The sequence below is a fragment of the Passer domesticus genome, chromosome 1, assembly GCF_036417665.1.
Source record: "Passer domesticus isolate bPasDom1 chromosome 1, bPasDom1.hap1, whole genome shotgun sequence".
NCBI classification, from domain to species: Eukaryota; Metazoa; Chordata; class Aves; order Passeriformes; family Passeridae; genus Passer; species Passer domesticus.
Window position 1 is genome coordinate 101,113,130 of NC_087474.1, and position 20,321 is coordinate 101,133,450.

The 20,321-nt window shown below is 40.5% G+C and overlaps 1 protein-coding gene across 1 annotated transcript; it reads left to right on the forward strand.

Moving 5' to 3' along the window:
- The first annotated feature begins 428 nt into the window (after positions 1 to 428).
- LOC135306987 (interferon alpha-inducible protein 27-like protein 2B) lies at positions 429 to 4,656 on the forward strand. Its single transcript, XM_064431674.1, has 3 exons — positions 429 to 702; positions 3,442 to 3,588; positions 4,477 to 4,656. The coding sequence occupies exons 1-3, from the start codon at positions 555 to 557 to the stop codon at positions 4,503 to 4,505; spliced, it is 324 nt and encodes a 107-aa protein (XP_064287744.1). The 5' UTR covers positions 429 to 554; the 3' UTR covers positions 4,506 to 4,656.
- Positions 4,657 to 20,321: the final 15,665 nt, after the last annotated feature.

The window sequence follows — 20,321 nt, forward strand, 5'->3', positions numbered from 1 at the left end:
CCATATAGAAATTAATTCCAACCATCCATTGTTAGCTGGGTTCTGATTTCCAGCTCTGTGTGAACCAGTGCTTTCAGGGGTAGCTGTACCACAGCTGAACTCTGGGTATGGTAACCAACCCTCCCAAAGTCTCTGCATGCCACCACTTTACTGCCTTTTTGTCTCTTGTCTTTACTCAGAGTTGTAGGAATTCTTAAAACAGTGCAGTACCTTCTACAGATGCTATTCAGTGCAATAGGGTGCAGTGCAAAAGAGTTAAGAAGCAAAGCTTTCAGCTGCATCAGTTGCCAAGCAATGACTCCTGCACCAGTAATTTGTTTTAGTATCAAAAGAGAAAATTACATGGCTTGCCTAAATTCCATCCTGGCAACAGCAACAAAAAGACCTATTGATAAAGTCCAGTATCGTTTCCTGGCTGAGAATAAGTTTCAGTTTCTATTCTTCCTTATCATGGCAGCAGTTTCGTTTCCTCACTGTCAGCTGGAGAGTGTATAAAAAGATGGACTGAGCAGCCTCTGAGTGCTTCCCTGGAATTCCCACCAGCAGAAAGCAGCATGTCTGACCAGAACGTCCGCAACGCTGGCTTCACTCCCTCTGGGATCACAGGAGGATCCCTTGCCTCATCAATGATGTCCCAAGAAGCCAGAGCCTCTGGGGGAGGTGTGCCTTCTGGAGGCCCCACTTCTACTCTCCAAGAAATGGGTATGAGCAATTCTGTGTGTGACTCTGTGTGTGGTTTTGTGGTTCAGTGCATAGGATCAGACAGCTGTTTCTCCTTGAAAATTAGCTCGCCAAATAATCTCTTCTCTCCTACATTTCTGTATGGCACTGAAGAAAGAAGATTCCTCTATTTAACTGTGTGCTATGAGTAGGGTATTATTGAGGGTGTTTTCTGTGGGTGCACATACTATGCATGAATGAACATACACATATTATTCATGAGGTTTTGGACAGTGTTTATTTGAAGTTTGTGCTATCTCTCCATTCTGCCAGGAATCATCAAAAATATGAAGAGTCGTGGTAGCAGCAAGCAATGATGCACTTATGCAAGAACATGATCTGTGTAGCTATATTTCATATAAATTACCTGATTTCCCTTGCTCTTTACTCATACACATCCACACAGGGAGAACTCCTAAAACCTTATGCAAACTCTGTAGAGGAGAGAAATTAGCTGCAGTCCAAGAGACAAATTCATGAAGGGAATGTATACACATCCTTGACATCCCCTATCTAAGTGCTAAAATAAGGCATAGCTGCCCTTCACATGAGCTAACCTTGCAGGTGTTTGCTGTTCTGCTGCTGGCTGGGAGCAGTCCTTGACCACATGACTCTTACCAGCCTGGCACTTGTTTAACCCCGGATCCCATGGGATTTGTGCACAAGGTATTCTCCCTGCCAGACCTGCCTGTGTGACCTGATTCAGCAGGCATCTTCTCAACAGGCATGCCTCCACAGAACAGTGCCCCGTGCAATCCTGCTTTACCCAGCAGCTCAGTATTAGCTCTCTGACCTTGGATAGAGGCTTCAAAACCCCTTCTGCCCTCGGGGTCTCAGGCCCACATGTCCATGTGTCAGAGGTATGCCAGCAGGCTGATTATAGGTAGGCATCTCTGCCATATTGGTCTGCCACTGGTCTACTACTTCCATAATCAGCAGGTAGAAATCTGAAAGATGGAGCTGAATGTGACTTCTCCAGCCATAAAATGGGTGGTTGACCAGGTGAGCTGGCCAGGGTTCAGATTCAGGGCAACTTTTAATAGCCAAAAGTATGTTAAGCTTGATTGAAAGGAAAAAAAGCTGGAATTTTATTTTTTTTTAAAGATATGATTTACATTGCCAATATTATTGGCATAGAGTGATGCCCTCTAGGCATTGAGTGAATAGGTGACATAAGGGTCATTCAGAGACGTACTGCATGTGACTCCTATGCAGCATTTTTTAATTTTCATATTGTATAATTTGAGTTTAGATTGCCGAATACAGTGTTTATTGAATATTCGGTAGGAAAGAGCTTAAGAGATAGTTGCAGTCAAGGGACAGAATATGAGAGAAAGTCAGTAGAGGAGGGGGACAGAGAGAGTGAAAAGCAAAGAGAAGAGCTGCTGTCAGGCACCACACTGCCTTAGCAGCAGAAACCCTGATATGCAGGAGATGCCAGTTGCTCACTGTAGTGGTAAGTTAGTCAGCTGCACAAGCTGCCTTCTGTTACAGACCAAGGTGGTACAGCACACTCATAACCAGTGGCAAACTCTTCAGTGGAGATGCTCTATAGAGAGCATGAAGCTGCCAGTTCTAAACTAAAACACTGAAGATTTCTATCTCTCTGTGTGCTGAGAATTTTGATAAGACACAGCAGCAAAATAAGCATTTAACTACACCTAGTTTTATTCTTGCAACCTCTGTGTTAACTATGAACTTTTATGAAAACCACCATTTTGGTGAAGAGAAGTCTGCTTGACTCAAGGAAAACTTAGCCATGCCGACAGGAGATACTCCAAAAGAGCTTTTATCCATGTGGAAAATGCTAGCTCTGTAACATTGCCAAGACAGGTGTGAGCTTTGGCTCCCTGCAGCAGGAGAGCTTGCCACACATTCTTTGCCTGATTGAGAGCTAAAAAGGCCTGATTTCATTTCCGCAGGTGCTCACTAAAATCTCTCCAAACACATCTTCTTAACCTTTTCATTCAGACTGTAACCCTTCCTCCCCCCAGAACAAACATGCTCAAAGGAGCGGCTGATTCTGCAGTGGGGCATGAGTATTGTTCAGTGTCACTTTACAGAAGATGTTATAACAAGCTCATCACCAAAATATTTGAGCATCCTCCAGGAATGCTTAAAGCATTATCACTAACATTTGTCATCACTGATGCTTTGCTTCTCTCCAAGAGGAGTTTGCAAAGGAATGTTTTGCTTGGGGCTTATTTAGACTGAGACAAAGATATTCATATTAATTGGCCACTGGCTACCACAACTTGTGGTACTTGAATTTTACAGGTATCTATTACAGGTTTATGTGAGGGAAAGTGAAGTGAAAGGAGCATGTTCATCACCTGGAACAGAAAGTGCAACAATTCCTAGTTTCTATGGAAGTTTATTCCACAGTCCTCAGGCAGCTCCACAGAAAAGTGCAATTTTAGCAGAGGCAAATTGTGCTGAAAATATTTTGGAGATCCAGGTTTATCAAAAACAGTCTATGCAAAAGCCATAGATTCTCTTGTTGTTTTGGGGGCTCCCCAACAGTGCTGATAATATCTTTTCCCCAAGGTGGCAACTAAAAAGCAGTAGACTGACAGAACACGTCAAGTGATCAGCCGTCACCTTGTATTTTGATACATTTGCTAGCCTTGAATTGAATTGTTTTAAAACACGGTAGTTTGTAATTGTCCTGTAAGGTTGCTTCCTTTTTTGTCAGTAACATAACCTTTGTAACTGTTCTAGGTGCCAAAGGCACAACCCACTCATCAGGTTACACCAGCAGTGGGATCTCTGGTGGATCCAGAGCCTCCGACACAATGTCCAAGGAGGCCACAGCTCACGGAGGTGGAGTTCCCAGGGGTGGCACAACTTCCACTGTCCAGTCCATCGGTAAGTGAGAGTCCTCTCGATAAAGATGAATTAACAAATGACTTCTGAGCAGGCAGCAATACTTCAGTTCATTTACTGTACATTTACTAGATTAAGGGATGCAAGTAACAGGAGTGGCTGCTTTGTATTTGAAACAATATTTCTAGTATTTGTTTCTTTAAACTTGGTGGGAAGATGAAACTGGGGAATTAGTGGAAATAACTATACCACAAATTTGCAAAGGTATGAGTGGATAGCAGAGTCAGAAATCTGAAACACAGTGGCAGAAAAAAAAGCCCAATGGACTTTTAGATTATGCTTTCATCAGCACCACAGTGGCAGTTCAATAGTTCTTTTTCAATTACACATTTAGGATTAAACCAAGGGCTCCACGCTTGAACACGCAAAGCAGATATAGTGGCAAAATATAGTGAACCATGAGGATGGAGTTATCAGATTGACAGACAAGAATCACTAGTCTATTTCTTGGGGCCTTTCAGAACAGCTTAGCTTTCTTTCCTCTGAAGGAAATTCATTGGGCCAAAACCACAGGAATCTGTCTGCACTTACCAGCTCAAAGCAGAGAACAACAGACATCTCCCTCATCACTCTGCCAGGTTAATGCAAACCAGACCAGATAAAACAAACCAAATTATGAGAGAACCTAGTCTATACCTGAATGCATCAGTAAGGATGATAATTGTGTTAGTAGGATCCTGTGGGGTTAGGAGGAGCCTTGGAGACAGGATTGAAGTTCTTTATTTCAAAAAGTGTCTTTTAAATAATAACAGAGACCTTTGATTTCTGACCTGGGAAGGTTTATAGCCAATGCTTTTATGGTCTGCATATTTTCCTGTGCTGCAACTTTGCTTTTTATTGTCCTTACAATTTCTCTGCATTTCTCCTTAGCCATGGGTGGAAAAGGAGGAAGACACTGAATAGAAGAAAAACATCAGTCCAAACATCAGCCCAACTCTGCAAGCAGCTCATCCTTCACCATGAGCTTTGGCAATTTCTTCACTTCTATGATCTTCCTCTTATGAAAGGCAAAACCTTCCATGTGCACAAATAAAGATTCTGTTAAAATGATGGATTCTTGCATTAAATTAATGGGGACAGAGATGAGGGGCAGTTTTCTCCTTGATTAAATATTTTCTGAAGCACAGACAAACAAAATCCAATAGAAGTTAAGCTACTTGGACTGCAAGGCTTCCTTAGGAAAATCCTGGGTTTAGCAACACTAGGCTCTTCAATTGCAAGTAGCTTGCTATGTTTATTTTACAAAAAGTAATTACAGTGCAAAAGTCACCCTGTTGTGAGAGAGAAACATAGAAACATAGAAACACTCAGTAAGAGGCAGTTCCTTCTAGAGCTACTACTAATAGGTTATCAAATTAAATTTCACTTAATAAGGGAGACACATATGCAAACAAAAACAGGTCCCAGGACTGATTTTTGTATACCTCTAGAGCTTTTAAGGTCCCTTTCCCAATAATTTCTAGTCCCAGTTTTCTTGCAGCAAGGTGTCAGCTTTGTCTCAATCAGACTGAAACTTCCCCTGCAAACTTATGATAGGTGTGAATAGGTAAGGAAGAGAGCCGATTTTCTGATGCTGGTCTCACTGTTGGGACTTTTTACTGTTCCTCACACCTGACTCCTTTCCTTCATATATGCTCATACAATGATGTGCCACCAAATACACGTAACATTGTGCATTCCATATGCAAATTCCCATATGCAAACTACACCACACTTTCATCTTCCTTCTGTCTTTCTGGCTCCTCATCCTCCCTACTCTATCACCCCCATCCCTCTGTATTTCAAACAAAACCACAGAGCACAGCTTCTTCTTCCCTTTCTCCCCTCCAAGATGGAGGGAGAGAATGTCACACCTTCAGGCCAGAAGTTAAGAGGTGCTGGATTTGGGGACCTGCAGTCAGGGATCTTCTCCGATGACTCCTGTAACCCTGCTTGAGCATTCTCATCTCAGCTGCATTTCTCCACAGCTGGGAAATGTGTTTGCTCCCATGCACCTTAAGCTGTCAGATATGGACTTCTCCCTGCTGCCTGGGCACCTTCCAGAATGCACATGAGAAGTCAGCATTTGCCTCCTCCAATATTGAAACAAAGCTGAATTATATATTGAGTGGTGAAATGCTAACATGGAGGAGAGACTAATGAAGAGGTGAAAATTCATCTTCACTTGCTGTGCTTCCCAAAGCATTAACAGGCAATTAAAAAACGAAGGCTTCATTTCATGAGCTAGAGCTGCTGTTCTAACAAGGAGCGATCTTGGGCAAATGTTTAATTGTAACCAGGAATTGAATTAATAAAATTATAAAAAGATTTCATTTCAAAGAGACCTTGGTAAGAGGAGAATGAGGGAAGTTCTCTAATCTAAACTTTTGTTGAGGAAGGGTTAACCTTAATATCAGACTTCGTTGCTTAGGACTTTGTCCTATCATATTTTGAAAATCTTCCAGGAGGATCCATCCTACACTTTCCTTTCTAGGTCCAGTGCAGCAGCCTGGAACTACTAAAATACAGCTGTGATCTACCAACAGATCTTTTTTCCCCTCTGTGCCCTTGGCACTGGCATGATTCAAAGCCAGGAGGTCTACTCTGGGTTTTTCCCATTCAAAAGTTTTTCTCCATGTGCAAATGCCAGGTTATGGTCCCAGAGAACAGCAGGAGCCTTGATCCCCACAACATTCAAACAACTGCTTAGCACTGATGATGATGATAAATGAGTCATAGGGATGAAAGCAGTGTAAGAATGACAAGAAATAGTAGAAAAAGTCAAGTACATACATAACTCATCAGACAAACTGAAGCTGTATTATCCAAGAAACAACGTGACCATTTCAGGGCAATTAAAGACCTTGCTTCTTATTCAAAGTGGGGAGATTTAAAAGCGGGTCTCAGCTTTAATGTTGTCATTAGTTGACCTCAGGTATTTTTGTCTTGTTAAAAAATGACTCACAATAATGAGAGCTGACAAAGGGTACTTATGTCTAGAAGAAGGAAACCAAAGCAAGGATGCTTAATCACTTATCATTTCACTTTTCAGTTTTTATGTAATTCTAGTGTAAAAGTTTGAATTATTTTGCCATCTCTAGATCTTGTGTTGAGAACTAGCTTAGACAGCTTTGCCAAAGCAGGGAGAATTCTCAGCTGCATTCAAAATCCCTTCACTGAGTCAGCTCTAATAGGTCTGCAGGAGAACAAAGGTACAAGCATCCCCCTGGAAGCCTTCCTTGCAAATTGCTTCAGCTAATTCCTCTGCACAGAACTACAAATGAACTATTTACATATTTAACAGAATATAATTGGAAAGGTCAAAAAACAACAAATATTGCAATTTGAATCCTTCGTGTCTCTCAATCAATCTTTGCACAACAAATAGACGGAAAGAGAGAGAAAGGAAAAGAGGCAGCAGCGTGTGATTACCAGAGCAATAGCACTGGAGCAAGACACTGCAGAGAGCACATAGCTCTCTGCACAGAAATCAATTTCTCCCATGGGATGAGATCAATAGTTGTCTGACAGGACACTATGCAGGCAATTTAATAGTGTTTTATCTAAATGAATCTATTCCTCCCCCCAACTGGCCTCACAGTTCATAAGAAGTCTCTCTTAGTAAAATAGATTTATTTATTTTTTATAATACAACAGGCAAGTGTTTATCATTCTGAAGACATTGCCATTGTCTATTAAAAATCATTTATCCCAGTTAGTTACTCATTACCAACCACTCGTTCCCAACATCTTTATTCTAATTAGCTAACTCATGGACACAGCCCATAAAAATTACTTTCAGTTACTCAGGAAAAATTTTTCTTACCCCAAAACATTCTAAACTAAATATCAGCCTTTCAGGAAAAATAAGCCCACATAGCAGGCAAACTCAGTTAACTCAAAGAATTATTGGTATCTGAAATGACATTTTTATGCAATAAAAAAGCTTATTTATTGAGGAATTATTTATACACAGAAATTGATTGTCCAGTGGATCTATTTTAATAGTGCTTAATAAATAATAAATAATAAAGTCAATCTGATCTTATTAGTGGATATCTGTGTGAAGTAAATGATAATGAATGAGAAACCCTAATAAGCATAATTCCAAGGATGGATCTTTGTCACTCTGGGAGTTTGGTATTGTGCCCCAAAGGCTCTTGTAAATCCAGCTGCAGTTCTTGCTCATCATTTAGAAGATTAGGGGCTGATAAGCGACAGTCAAGCCTTATTAGAACAGGCTAAGGCAACAGGAAACATTAATTGGTAATTTAATGCACAAGGAGACATTAAATGCCTGCATTGTGGTTCAGATGCTGTTTCCTCTATTGATTTCTCCACGTCTTGTTCTATGAAATTCTCACAAATTCTTGGTGGAGAGGGTGTAAGACAAAGCCTCAGTTTAAAAATACCAAAATACTTTTGTTATTTCCTGGGGCTTCTCTTTACTCCTTGTGTTAATGAGGGGCCCATCAGTAGCCCTGCTCTTGCAAGCAGAAGAAAAAGACTAGTCTCTTGTCCAAGGATTCTTCCAACAAAGGAGGGGAGAGATCCAAGGTCTAGTAGCTGTCTGCAATGAAATGCTCTCTCACCATCTCACTTGTTCTGGTTTTCTTCACAGTGTGTGTATAGAGCAGGAGCCCTGCAAACCTGGGAGGGAGCTCAGATACTCTTTTCCTCTAGAAAGCTGGGAGCACTTAATAAAACCCCCTTCTCTTACACTGTTTGGGAGGAGATGCAGAAATGGTTGCTGGACTGATCTTCCTCTGGAAGTAAGGAAGATGAGAGGAAGGTCTTGAAATAGCTGTTTCTTCTCTGTCTAATTCCAGAACGAATCCACTTATATGGGTGGATTTGCTCTGTTCCCTCAGGGTGGATATTGGTGGCGGGAACACCAAAATCTCTCCATTACTTACTTGGTCCTGATTTGGGTGCCATTTTAAGACTTCCTTCCTAAAACATCTTTTCCACAGCTGAACAGAAATGAAAAGAGGTGATCTGACAGTGTAAAAAATTCAACATGAAAAGGGGACAGCCTTTCCTTTACCTCACTGACCTAGGCACTCTTTGTTTCTCATTTTCTAGTACTGCAGCTTGGGTGATCAAGGGTGATAATTCATGGACACTTTTTTTTAATAATTTACTTCTGCAGCAATTTAAATATTAAAATGCATTTTGAAGACATGCAAGCCTCATTAATTTCAAATAAACATTGTACATTATGCTCTGTTTAACAGCATTCAATCCCACTCTTTGTAGCCACGGTCTCTCCCTTCCACCCAGCAGCCTGGCACTGTTCCTGCTGCCAGCAAGTTTCCCCATGTCCATGGCATGGGCTGGGAGACCACTGTGGGCACAGCACCCCTGCTCTTCAAGCTTCCTCAGGACTGTCACATTTGAAATTGGTGTCTTCTTCACACCTCCCCATGCCTTAAGGGAGGAAACAGCCTCTCTGACTTTATTTAGCATCTCTAAAGTCATGGAAGCCTTGGTAGAAGAGACAGGGTCCACCTACAGCCCCACAAATGCCCTCCAGCACTCCGTTAATTGGTGCTCTAGTTGCATCTCCTCAAGGATTGACCCAAACACCATGATCCAAGACCGACCATGGGACCAGAAACCTGGAAAAAGACCAACACATTCCTTTCAAACCAGTGACTGGGTGTCCAGTGGCTGGGTTTCACAGGTCAGTCCCCAATACTCCTTCTGTGGGCTCTCATTCCACTGAAATTCTAAGTGTTGTAACTGTTGTGAAAAGCAATAAAATTGTGCTGACAACCCAAAATGGTTTATTTCCTCAGAACCCCACACATTAAAGAGACACAGCTAATAATTGCCTTTTAATACACAGTAATTTAAAAAATCATCATTATTATGATAGTAATTAACAATAAATAATTCCCCATCCTTCTCTGTATCTCTTTGGGGTAATACCAAGCATTGAAATATAACCTGGTTTTGTGATTATCTAATATAGATAGTACTTTATGCAAGCTATCTTCTTTTTACCCATTGTTTAGTGGGTGTTGTTTGTGGTGTTTTTTTAAGGAATACCTGGATGTGAAAGTAAATAAACACACACAATTTCCTCAATGTAAAACAATTTCATAGAAAATACTGTTGCTAAAGAAATTATGTATGCCACAAAACCAGTTCTTGAAATTCAGATGTTGCTTTTTGCAGTCTTTTGCTATTGGAATTTCCACCCAGCCAAGATTTTTACTGGCCAGTTTTCAGCTACCTCTGCAATTTATGTTTATACATAAACAGCTCTGATTTTAATTGCTATCAACTTCTTATACTTGATAGATGGTCTTAAACATTTTTTGCCTCCAGAGACTGCTTACTTTGCCAAGTATTGACACACTTTCAAGATTTATACTTCTCTGAGGAACAAAGTTTACAATAAAATGTAATGTATTCCGTGGCTGTGAATGGTAATGTTGCTAAACAGTCCAAAGATATTTCACAACAGATAGTTATTTTCCTCTCACATCCAGCACTGCCCTCCTTTAGTACTACTATAGATTAAGGCTTTTAAAGAAAAATCAGATCCCTAATTTACCTAATTTAGTGTTTCAGAGATCCAATATGACTTAATTTATGTTTCCTTCCACTAGAACCATTACAGGACTAATGATTACACTTTTATTTTTCCCAATAATTATTTTAAGAGGCTAACTCTTGTGGAAGGGATTAATTCCCTTGTGGGATTGGAATAATCCCTTTCAGAGCTCAAATATCATACTGCAGCCAGAAAAAGGAGTGGTTACAGAACTGTAGACTACAATGTCAAACATACAAGTAGTTACTAATTATTGGACAGACAAAACTCAGTAGATGATTGAAGTCACATCTAGATTTAAATATTTGGATTGGATCCAGTTTCCTGGTAGCAATCATGGGTCACAATGCCAGGAGAAACCCCAGAGGACAAGGAAGCATTCTTAGAAATAATGCATCAATTTGTACCACCTCCATGAAACTGGTGTGGCATTGCAGCAGAAGTAGCATCATCAGGCTCTAGCAGGAGCTCTTGTAAAATCAGCTGAAAAGATCTTCAGCACTGAAACAATTCACAGATGTTACTTTAGCAACAAAGCACACCTCTCAGCCTTCTAAGAGTACACTTTCAAGGGAGAAGATTTAATTTTCTCACTTTATTTCTTTTCCTGCCATTTAATCTCTTTAATGCAGTTTTTCATATTAATCCATTTTGCAAATAGGTTGCACAGCTCCTTTGTGTAGGCATAAGAAAGACATCTCTGAGTTGCTCAAAGGTGAGCAAATATCCCAGCCACAAAAGGAAACAATCTCCAAGCATTGCACCACCCATCTTCCTCACTGACCAGGGAATGGAAAGGATGCAGTCCAAGAGGATCTGTAACTTCCTTGGGATAAGTGATGATGCAGACTGTACCAGCTGAATGTGTTGTGAAATTTTGAATTTAAACATCCCAGCCATTGGTGATACCACAATTCCACATTACTTGGCTTCTGTGCTCAAGATGAAGAAAATATTCCCTACATTTTTTGTAAGAAATACTAAAAATTCTAGGAATAGTTTATTTTGCCAAAGTGACAATTTCTGTAATTTCAAATTTCCTTGCCCTGGTTCTCCCCCTCTTACCCATCTTACAGAGCAAAGAATAGCTTAAACTAAGACAGAATAAAAACTGAGGAAGGCATAAGTATAGAATTTTATGGAGACAGAAACAAGCAGTTGCTTAAGTCTGTTAATAACCAGATACAGTAACAATGAATGATAATGATCAGAAAATGGAAGAGACCAAAAAGAAAAATATCTTTTAAGATTTCAACCCTGTAGGAGAAAGCAATAGAAATAGAGATCAAATTTAGTATATGATTCAAAAAGCATGTAAGTGCTAACTTATGCACTTACAATCTTACTTAAGCATTTATGCACAAATGCTTAAGAAGTTTTTCGTGTTCTGTCAGCAAAAAGTTAATTTTTTACTTTGGCACAGTAGTCTGTGTTGCAAAGACTAATTTGCAAAAGCACTAGTGAATTTTCAGCAAAAATTTTATTAGGGAGTAAATTAACTCTAGAAACCTGTTTCAAGATATCTAACCAATAATTCTTCTGTAGTGCATTTTATTTATGCTTTTTAGTGCTAGGATATAAATCTGACGGTAATTTTGCACCAGTCCAATAGAGGACTTATGAAAGACAGTGAATGAGATAATTCATTTCTGATTATTCATGTTTATTTTATCTTTAGCATAAATAGATTATGAAAATAATCTTTTCCATGGCTGGTGCTTTTTTGACAAATTTTAAACTATATGTGGAATATTCTTAAGCAGAAATATATTGAAAATATAAATGTATTGTTATTTTTACTCCTCTTGGCTCCTGTGCTTAAAAATGTTATATACACAAGGAGGTTAATTGCATTGTGATTTTCAGATAATCTGTTTTTAAACTACTGACTTGGAAACTGTGAGATTAATAGCACTGAGAACATCTAAAGGTAATAGGATTACAATTTAATATTAACTAAGTGTTTCTTGAGGGTCTGCTGTAGCGGTGCCTCATCTCTGGGATCCACTAGAGTAATTAGTCTGTAGTGGCATACAGTGGTGATGCTTGATAACTGCAGCTTTTCCTGACACAGTTAGGATTTTCCATTCACTGGCAAATAGTTTGTATTTGCAATATCTCATAAACAGGCACAGATCAAGCTTGCCATGCTTTTGCCCTAGGTTGATGCTGATTAGGAAGAGACCGGTTCTCAAAAAAATCAAACCTGAAGCACCAATCACAGCTGACCAGGGCAGTGAAGTGAGGGGTTTGGAGGCTTTCCTCCTGTTGCTGGAGGAGCAGGTTTTATCTGTAAACAGGGCAGTCAACGGTGGGCAAGCTCATTAACATTGAAGAAGGTGTTGTTTACACCAAGATCAGAAGTCTGATGCTGGAGTAAGGCTGAAGTACAGCTAGGTCAGCTGAGGACCCACATGGAAGGATGGCAAAAAGACACTTTTTACCTGGCATCACTCTCCCTGCTCTCTCAACAGGAAGATACACCGTTATCATGGGGATGCCAAAATGAGGAAACAGAAACAGTGCATAGTAAACTAATGTTTGATATTTACAGGGTCAGAGGGTTAAACAATAAATACTCATAAACAAAATGTTATCTTATACTAAGTACTAATCCTTAGGAGCTCAGACATTCAACAAAGTGCTGCATGACAGCCAGGCCCTGCCAACCCCTGAAGTGCAGTGACCTCATGCTCCAGGTCACACAGAGGGACCTCTGCCCACACATATGGACATGTGCCTCTCCCTGCTTGTGTGCAGGCCCGAGTGAGCCACATCTAGGAGAGCTTTGTATACTGGGTAGCAAAATGAGAACAATTAAGCTGGAACAGTAGGCTGGCAAAAAAAACCCAAACCAAACCCATAATCATTTGAGAGGGGGATATTTTACTGATCTTAGTTTGCAGGATGTCCTCACAAAACATAAAACTCAAAAATTTGATGTACTTCAAGAGCAGCCTTCTGCAGAATGTTAGTAAGGTTTAAATGCTGCTACTTGTGCATTTTGGAATCTGTTTCAGAAAATGAATAACTTCTGGCTTTGATTACAAGGATCCATTCACCTGGAACATTCAGATCTACACAGGAGATCATCTGCTGCTGCTTCCACATCAAAGTAGTGTTATGCTCAGTATCAATCCCTCCCATACTTTCCTTCAGTTCAGCTGTTTAGTTTAGATTTCCAGCTATTTTTACCAGTAATTTTTAATCCTCTGCTTGCTAGGAAATGTCTTTATGCCAGTAGGAAAACTGATAATTATGGAAAAAATGTAATGAAATACAAATAGTGAAAATCAATAACAAACCCATCAATGCAATACACAGAAGATAAACAAAAAAAGAGGTAGTCACAATTTCTTTCAATTTCAAGACCACTGAAGCTTGATGGATCTCATTAGATTAGGAAATATGAGCCTACCTTATTCTCACAATACTCCCATGAGGCAGAAAATTTTATTTGGGAGCACCTGAGTGCATGAGGAACCTGAAGAAACTCCACAGCCATACAGCAGAGGAGGGACCTGGGATTTATCTGGTGGCACTGACACAGAAACTTTTTCACAGAGGCTTAAAATTTAAAGTCATTTAAGTCACATTCAAGTGAGTTAAAATTTCACCAAGATATTTTAAGTTGCTCACGTGACAAGAGCCACTGACTATCACCACCGCTTGACCCTGTGCTCCCTCCCTGGTGTATCCCAGGGTCTGTGGGTGATCACTGCCAAAATCAGCTCTGACTGTGCTGCACTCATACACAGGCTTCCCTTGTTCAGAGTCCTTTGTTAGGAACTCAGTCCCACAGCATCAGAGACACCCAGAGGAAATGGAAAACAAATTGCCCATATCAGTGAAACATTCAGTAAAAATGTGTAAGCATCTGCCAAGAAACACCAGCAGAGGTGAGAGGGAAGGTAAGACACGTATTTATGAGTGAAAAAACAATGGCACTGGACTTTTGGACTGAAGAGGAAAGAACTCCTCAGCAAGGGGCAGTTAATAAGCCTCTCCTGAGAATGTACAGCACCTGGGCACAGAGCTCTCCTTGCAACCATGTCTGAACCACACTGGGTCATAGAAACGCTGGCCAGAGGGACTTCCAAAGGTCATGTCCCACTCAAGGTGGAAGTTGAACATGTCAGCTTTGCCCAGCCAAGTCTTGAAAACTTCAAAGAATGGAGAGACCTCAAAATATTTTCATGTCATGGCCACTGAGTTCAACAGAATTCAGAAATTTAGACGCATACAAAATCTGTGTTTAAAACAATAAGACTAAACAGTTCTTCTACTGTTGGTAAAAATATTTTTGAAGATGAAAAAAATGATTTTTGAAGCTGTGATAAGTCAATAGGGGCAACCTGTATTACAAGATTATCAGCATATCTTGTAGAGGCCAGCCAGCTCCTTCTGCCCTATGCCAGGCAGAGAAGCTTCTGTAGGTGCATTCGTGCATCTTTCTTACCCCTTGAAAGCAGCAGCAGAGCAGTGACAGGGAGCATCCATTACAGGACTAGAACATGTGCCTGCAGTGCACAAAGAATTGTTTAATGGATCCCTTCTCATGATATTTGCAAAAGCAAGCAGGCAGGCATTCTTTTCATGCAGAGGGAGAGCAGCACAGCCCACCCAGGAGTTGTTTTTGACCATTGCTAGTGGTGGTTGCCTGCAGTGAGATAGCTAACAAAAGTATTAAACATTGATACATTTCAGTGTGCCAATTGACTGTGCATTTTAAATAGACTCTGGTATTCTCTCCTAGTGGAAAGATTTATTTTACTTTAAGAATATATAGGGCTGTGCATTCAGTACTTTTTCTTTGTTTAACAAGCAGCTCTCTTGCTGAAAACCCAGTAGACCACAAAACCAGTCAGGGGCTTTTATCCAGGATGTCTGACCCATCGCCTGACAATAATTAGTTCAGGTTAATTACAGCAAATCTGTAGATTTGCAGCCTGAAATCATCTCATCCCCTAAGCTGAACCCTCCAGAGGTTTCTTTTATGAGCTCTGCATCCTAAGGGTGGACTTAAAGTAATGAATTTGTCTCTAATAAGATTCATAGGTTTGTTCCCTAAGCAATGGTGTCAATTATAGAATCTAACTCTGATGGCTTATTTTGCTGAAAATAGAGATATTGAGAGTTTTTAATGAAGCATACAGGATTGTTAACGCTTTTGTTTAACTCTTTGCATTGTTGGAAAGCATAAAAATACAATTATGCAAAATATCATACCACTTTCTAAGTATTTCTGTGTGTGCCAATAGCTAATTTCCTTCTGCTCTATAATGGAAAAGGTTAATGTAATGACTCTGAGATTTCATTTGGAGATGTTCCAGAAGAGTGTCTGAGTATTTGCTGCACTTAATGGCAGGAAGTAATAAGTGAGGTTATGTATTGGTGAAAAATATTTCATGTACCGAGAAGATTAATACTGGAGAGAGGCACATGGGGCACAAGCCTGAGGCTTCCTCCTCAGTTCTGGCACAATATAATACATCCATACTTGATACGTGCCCTTCTGTAGTTAGCTCTTAATCATTAACAAAGCAGACAGTAAATCTCTGGGGGATGTGGTATCGGGAGAAGAGAGGGAACCAGATGTAGGATTCTCCGCTCTCCTGCAAATGAGTGGCAGACACCTCCACCTGGGAATGCTGGACCAGATGGTACTGGTACCAGCAAGGTGTCTGCATGGCAAGATAATGCCATAAGAACCTTAAAGGGTTTGACTCTACCCTGACTATTCCAATATCCACACTAATTTTTTGGCATAGTTATTGTTCTTAGGAATATGAACCACCATGTCACGGCTTCATTTCAGCGTTTTATTTCATATGAAACTGCTTACTTATGAAAAATTTAACATCATTGCATATGAAAGATTTATCCCTTTATTTCAAATTTTTTAAATTTACTTTTAATTGAGGTCCTATTCCTGCTTTCTGAGTCAGTGCAAGTCACAAAATTAAGGTTTCAAGCTCACAAGAAATAGCTCCAGTCATTGATTTTACTAATTCTAACAATTTATTATTATTTTGTTTTTAATAGTGACTTTTTAAAAGGACATCTAGTGATAGGACATGGGGGACTGGCTTTAAAGGAAAAGAGGGTGGGTTTAGATTAAATATTAGGGTGGTGAAATACCGGAGCAGGTTGCTCAGAGAAGTTGTGGATGCCCCATCCCTGGAATTGTTCAGGTCCAGGCTGGATGGGGCTTTGAGCAACCTGGTCTAGTTGAATATGACCCTACTCATGGCAGGGGGATTGGAACAACATATCCCTAAGTTCCCTTCCAACCCAAGCCATTCTGTGATTCTATTCCATGATTCTATGAAAGAATGGACAATGTTCAAGGACCCTCTACGCCACTGGAATAACATTTTTGAGGATGGAACTGGAAGGGGTTAAACATGGCAGTAGTCATCACTGGGAGGGGATATGTCTAAGGCAGTAACTGTTCACCTACAACAACTCCTAATACTTAAAGCACAATTTATTTCAACAAGGTGAATTGCTGGAAAATTTAAGCTGGCCGGCCACTGCTGGCAGACTGCCACACGAGCTTGTTCTTCTTCCTGGCCAGGAGTAGCACCAGCAGGCCAATGAAAGCTACTTTTTCAGAAAGACTTTTAGGTCTGCTGTGGTTTCTCTGCACTTTCAGCTGAGTTGATGCACTTAGAGGGTTTTGGGTCAGACTGGTCTGGCTGACACAGGGCATGGACACTGAGGACTCTGTCCCTCCTCGCCTTCCCCATGTCCAGGAGTTCACTGAATTCTCACATTTTGCTGACTGCTATGCATAATCTTTCACTGATCTGCTCTAATGAAGTCTATTTCAGTGCACACTTTAAGCAATAAAAGTATCCATTAGGAAGAATATTAAGGAAGGGAAATGGAAATGGAAATGGAAATGGAAATGGAAATGGAAATGGAAATGGAAATGGAAATGGAAATGGAAATGGGAAGGGGAAGAAAAGAAAAGAAAAGAAAAGAAAAGAAAAGAAAAGAAAAGAAAAGAAAAGAAAAGAAAAGAAAAGAAAAGAAAAGAAAAGAAAAGAAAAGAAAAGAAAAGAAAAGAAAAGAAAAGAAAAGAAAAGAAAAGAAAAGAAAAGAAAAGAAAAGAAAAGCACTGGAGATAGAAGATTAGAAAGAAAATTTTCTCTAGATTAAGCACTGATCAGATGCTTCCAGTGACACATATTTTTTGGCTGGAAAGGGCTGGAGCGCTGTATTTGATTTACATGTCAAGGCTCTGGATAGAATAATCTCTTCCTGTCCTTACCTTGACCTATAAGATTTTTGTCCTATTTTTCCCTCTTTTTGTCCTATTTTCCCCTCATTCCCCTTTCTCAGCAAGACCCTTGCTGAGGAGGGAGAGTGAGAGAACAGCTTGGTGGGCACCTGATATCCAGCCAAACTCAATCCAATGCAAGTACCAAGATCTTAACTTTTAATGGAAAAATTACTTATCTCATCTTTTCCCAATAAGGTCTGGGATTGTGTTTCTGGAGAAGGAAACTCTGAGAGCCCAAAAGGATTGATTGCTTGTCTCAAATGGCAATGCTTCAGCATCAGCTTCTGTTCTCTGTTGCAGGGCAGGAACCTGAACCTACAAACTCGGTGTTTTACAAGGGTGTCCACTCTGCTGGAGGGAAGGGAGGGTCCACATCAGCCTATCGGTAAATGATGCTGCCCTCTTATTCATGCAAATAAATAAAGACAAGCTATCGAAGGCTGTGCCTGTAGCCTGGTGATTCCAACATTTGTCTTAAGCAAAACATGATCCTGGGACATATTGCTGGGGGGATGTCAGAGTAGGAGGATCATATCAGGAAATTTTCTTCTGATGTTGAATGAAATAAAAGTTCTGCAAACATTCACAACTGTCATAGTACAAAAAATTTGTTTTTCAGGTGGCCCTGTGGATTGACAGGTGGCATTAATTACTCAGAAGGCTGCTTTGGCCATCTCTGAAAACATTTCCATTACAAAGTTATCAAGCAGTGGTTTAGGTAGGGGAGGTACACAGAGTGTGATCTCTTCTGTTAAACCTGTTAACTCAACATTGCAACATATTTTGCCACACAACAACCCTTCCCCATGGAAAGACCACAGGAAAGCTCAGGTGTGCAGACTAGCCATTGTTCAGTCCTGTCTTGCAGTTGGAACTCTCCTCATTTGGAACCTGTAACCTGTTAATTGCCTTACCCTCATTTATATGATAAGTGGTTCATTTCCTTTATTGCGATTGAATCCCCTCCCTATATTACAAGAAAACTGGAGCTGCAGAGAGTGCTTGATTGGATTTCATTGCTGTAGGCCATTTCTTAAACAGGTTACAGGTTGACAAACATGGAAGGGGGATCAATAACCATCCTTTGCCTCATTGACAAGCTAATCTTTTCAGTAAACATTTCATCAGTACCTGCCATTTGTATACACACCTGCCTCATGAGGATGGAGAAAGCTCTGCTTTATAAGGTTTAGGTAACTAATAAATGAAAAGACAAGAATATAAATTGGGCGAATCGTTAAGATAGCATTTTTAGGAAAATGGCCTTTTATTGCCTGCAGAGTATAACCAAACACATTTCCAACCACTCTTAATTTTAATTAGGTTGCATTACACTCAGACCTGGTGTCAGGTCCTGTTTCTTTAACTCTCTAACTGTACTGCTCTCTTGGAAAGGTCTGTCTCTCAGCCCAAAATCTCAGACTTGCCAGAGCTGAAGATATTAAATGAGCTCAGGGGAACTAAACTCTCTCTTTTTCAGGCATGTGTTCTGCCTGCTTTTTTTCCTGCTTTTTCCTTCCAGTGCAGATAAGAAGGGCTGCCACACTCAGTAAAGTGGCATCCTCCTCTCTTTCCAGGGGTAACAGGGCTCTATTTTGAGTTGGAATTGAAGTTGGGGCTCTACTAATCATTTAAAACCCATGAGTCATACTCCAAAAGAAAGCAAGAGTGTTATGTTAAATGTGTTGGGAGACATTTTTTTGTTTGCTTTTGTGTCACATGTTGAAGCCTCCTTCCCCCACAATGATGTGGGCTAGAAACTGGCATTGTCTCTGACATAAATAAGGGCCAAGAGAATCACTGTATTTAGGCTTCTCTTACAGCCCTGCGTATTAGAATTGCATGTCTGGATGACAAATGCTGCCAAAATTGGTGATGCTGGGTTTCATTCTAACCTAAGATGGAGCATGAGCACATTTCCTGGAAGGTCTGGGGTGAAAGAAAATGAACCACAAACATGAAACTTTGCGTTGACAAGAAAATTAAGTAATTCTGATGTGGATACTTTTGTAAGAAGTTTATTACTACCCTCCCATCTTTATTATTAACCAAAAAGTATATCTTAGTGATGTGAACAGGCTCTGCAGCATGGCAGATAATTTAATTCTTTTACTAGCCCTTCCTCTGCTGCCAGGATCCAGAGCTACTGCTGGCTGTGCTAGAGGACTGCACTATTTCCTCTTGCACTTCCGAAATACCACCAGCAGAAGGATGTACACATGAAAAATACTCCTCTCCAGGTAGAAAATCCTCCCTTCAGTGCTCACCAAGGCTAACAGAAGCGGGTCCGCTGGGGCAACCTGGCCATTGGTGCATGTGCTGCTTTAGCTGAGCTGCTTGTGATCACAGCTACAGGACCTGATGTTACTCCAGCTTTAGGCAATGTTGAGGGTTCTAGACATCTCCATAGAGAACTGCCAGTGGAGGCTAGGATGGGAGGTACTGGTCCTCTGCAGTCATATCAATACAGGGAGGATACTGCACCAGCTCTGCTTGTGGTGTGTTTGTTCCTTGGACATCTTTAACTTGCCATCTTGCAAAACCCTGAAACCAAAAACCAGAAAAAGTCCCCTGCAATCATTTTAAGGCAAACTGTTTCTTCAATTTCTCACTAACTTTCCTGTTTCCTTTCTTCTGTGACGTAAAGAAACCCTGCAAAGTCACACAGTAACACCTTTCAGTCAAATACTTTTTGCAGAGTAGAGTATATTAGAGGGGGAGATTTCCCCAGGTGTAACTTCACTGGCACCACTGAAGTAATACTAGAAATATTTTGGTGCTGCATTCTGCTAGTGAAAAAGGAGGGGATGCCACTACTCCATGGCATCACTGGGTGTAAAGGCAGTGTAAAGGTCAGGGGAACACACACACAGCTCCTTT

Coding starts and splice junctions, on each gene's coding strand:
- LOC135306987 (XM_064431674.1), top strand. CDS start 555: ATGTCTGACCAGAACGTCCGCAACGCTGGCTTCACTCCCTCTGGGATC. Junction 703..3,441: donor TTCTACTCTCCAAGAAATGG/GTATGAGCAATT, acceptor TAACTGTTCTAG/GTGCCAAAGGCACAACCCAC. Junction 3,589..4,476: donor TTCCACTGTCCAGTCCATCG/GTAAGTGAGAGT, acceptor ATTTCTCCTTAG/CCATGGGTGGAAAAGGAGGA.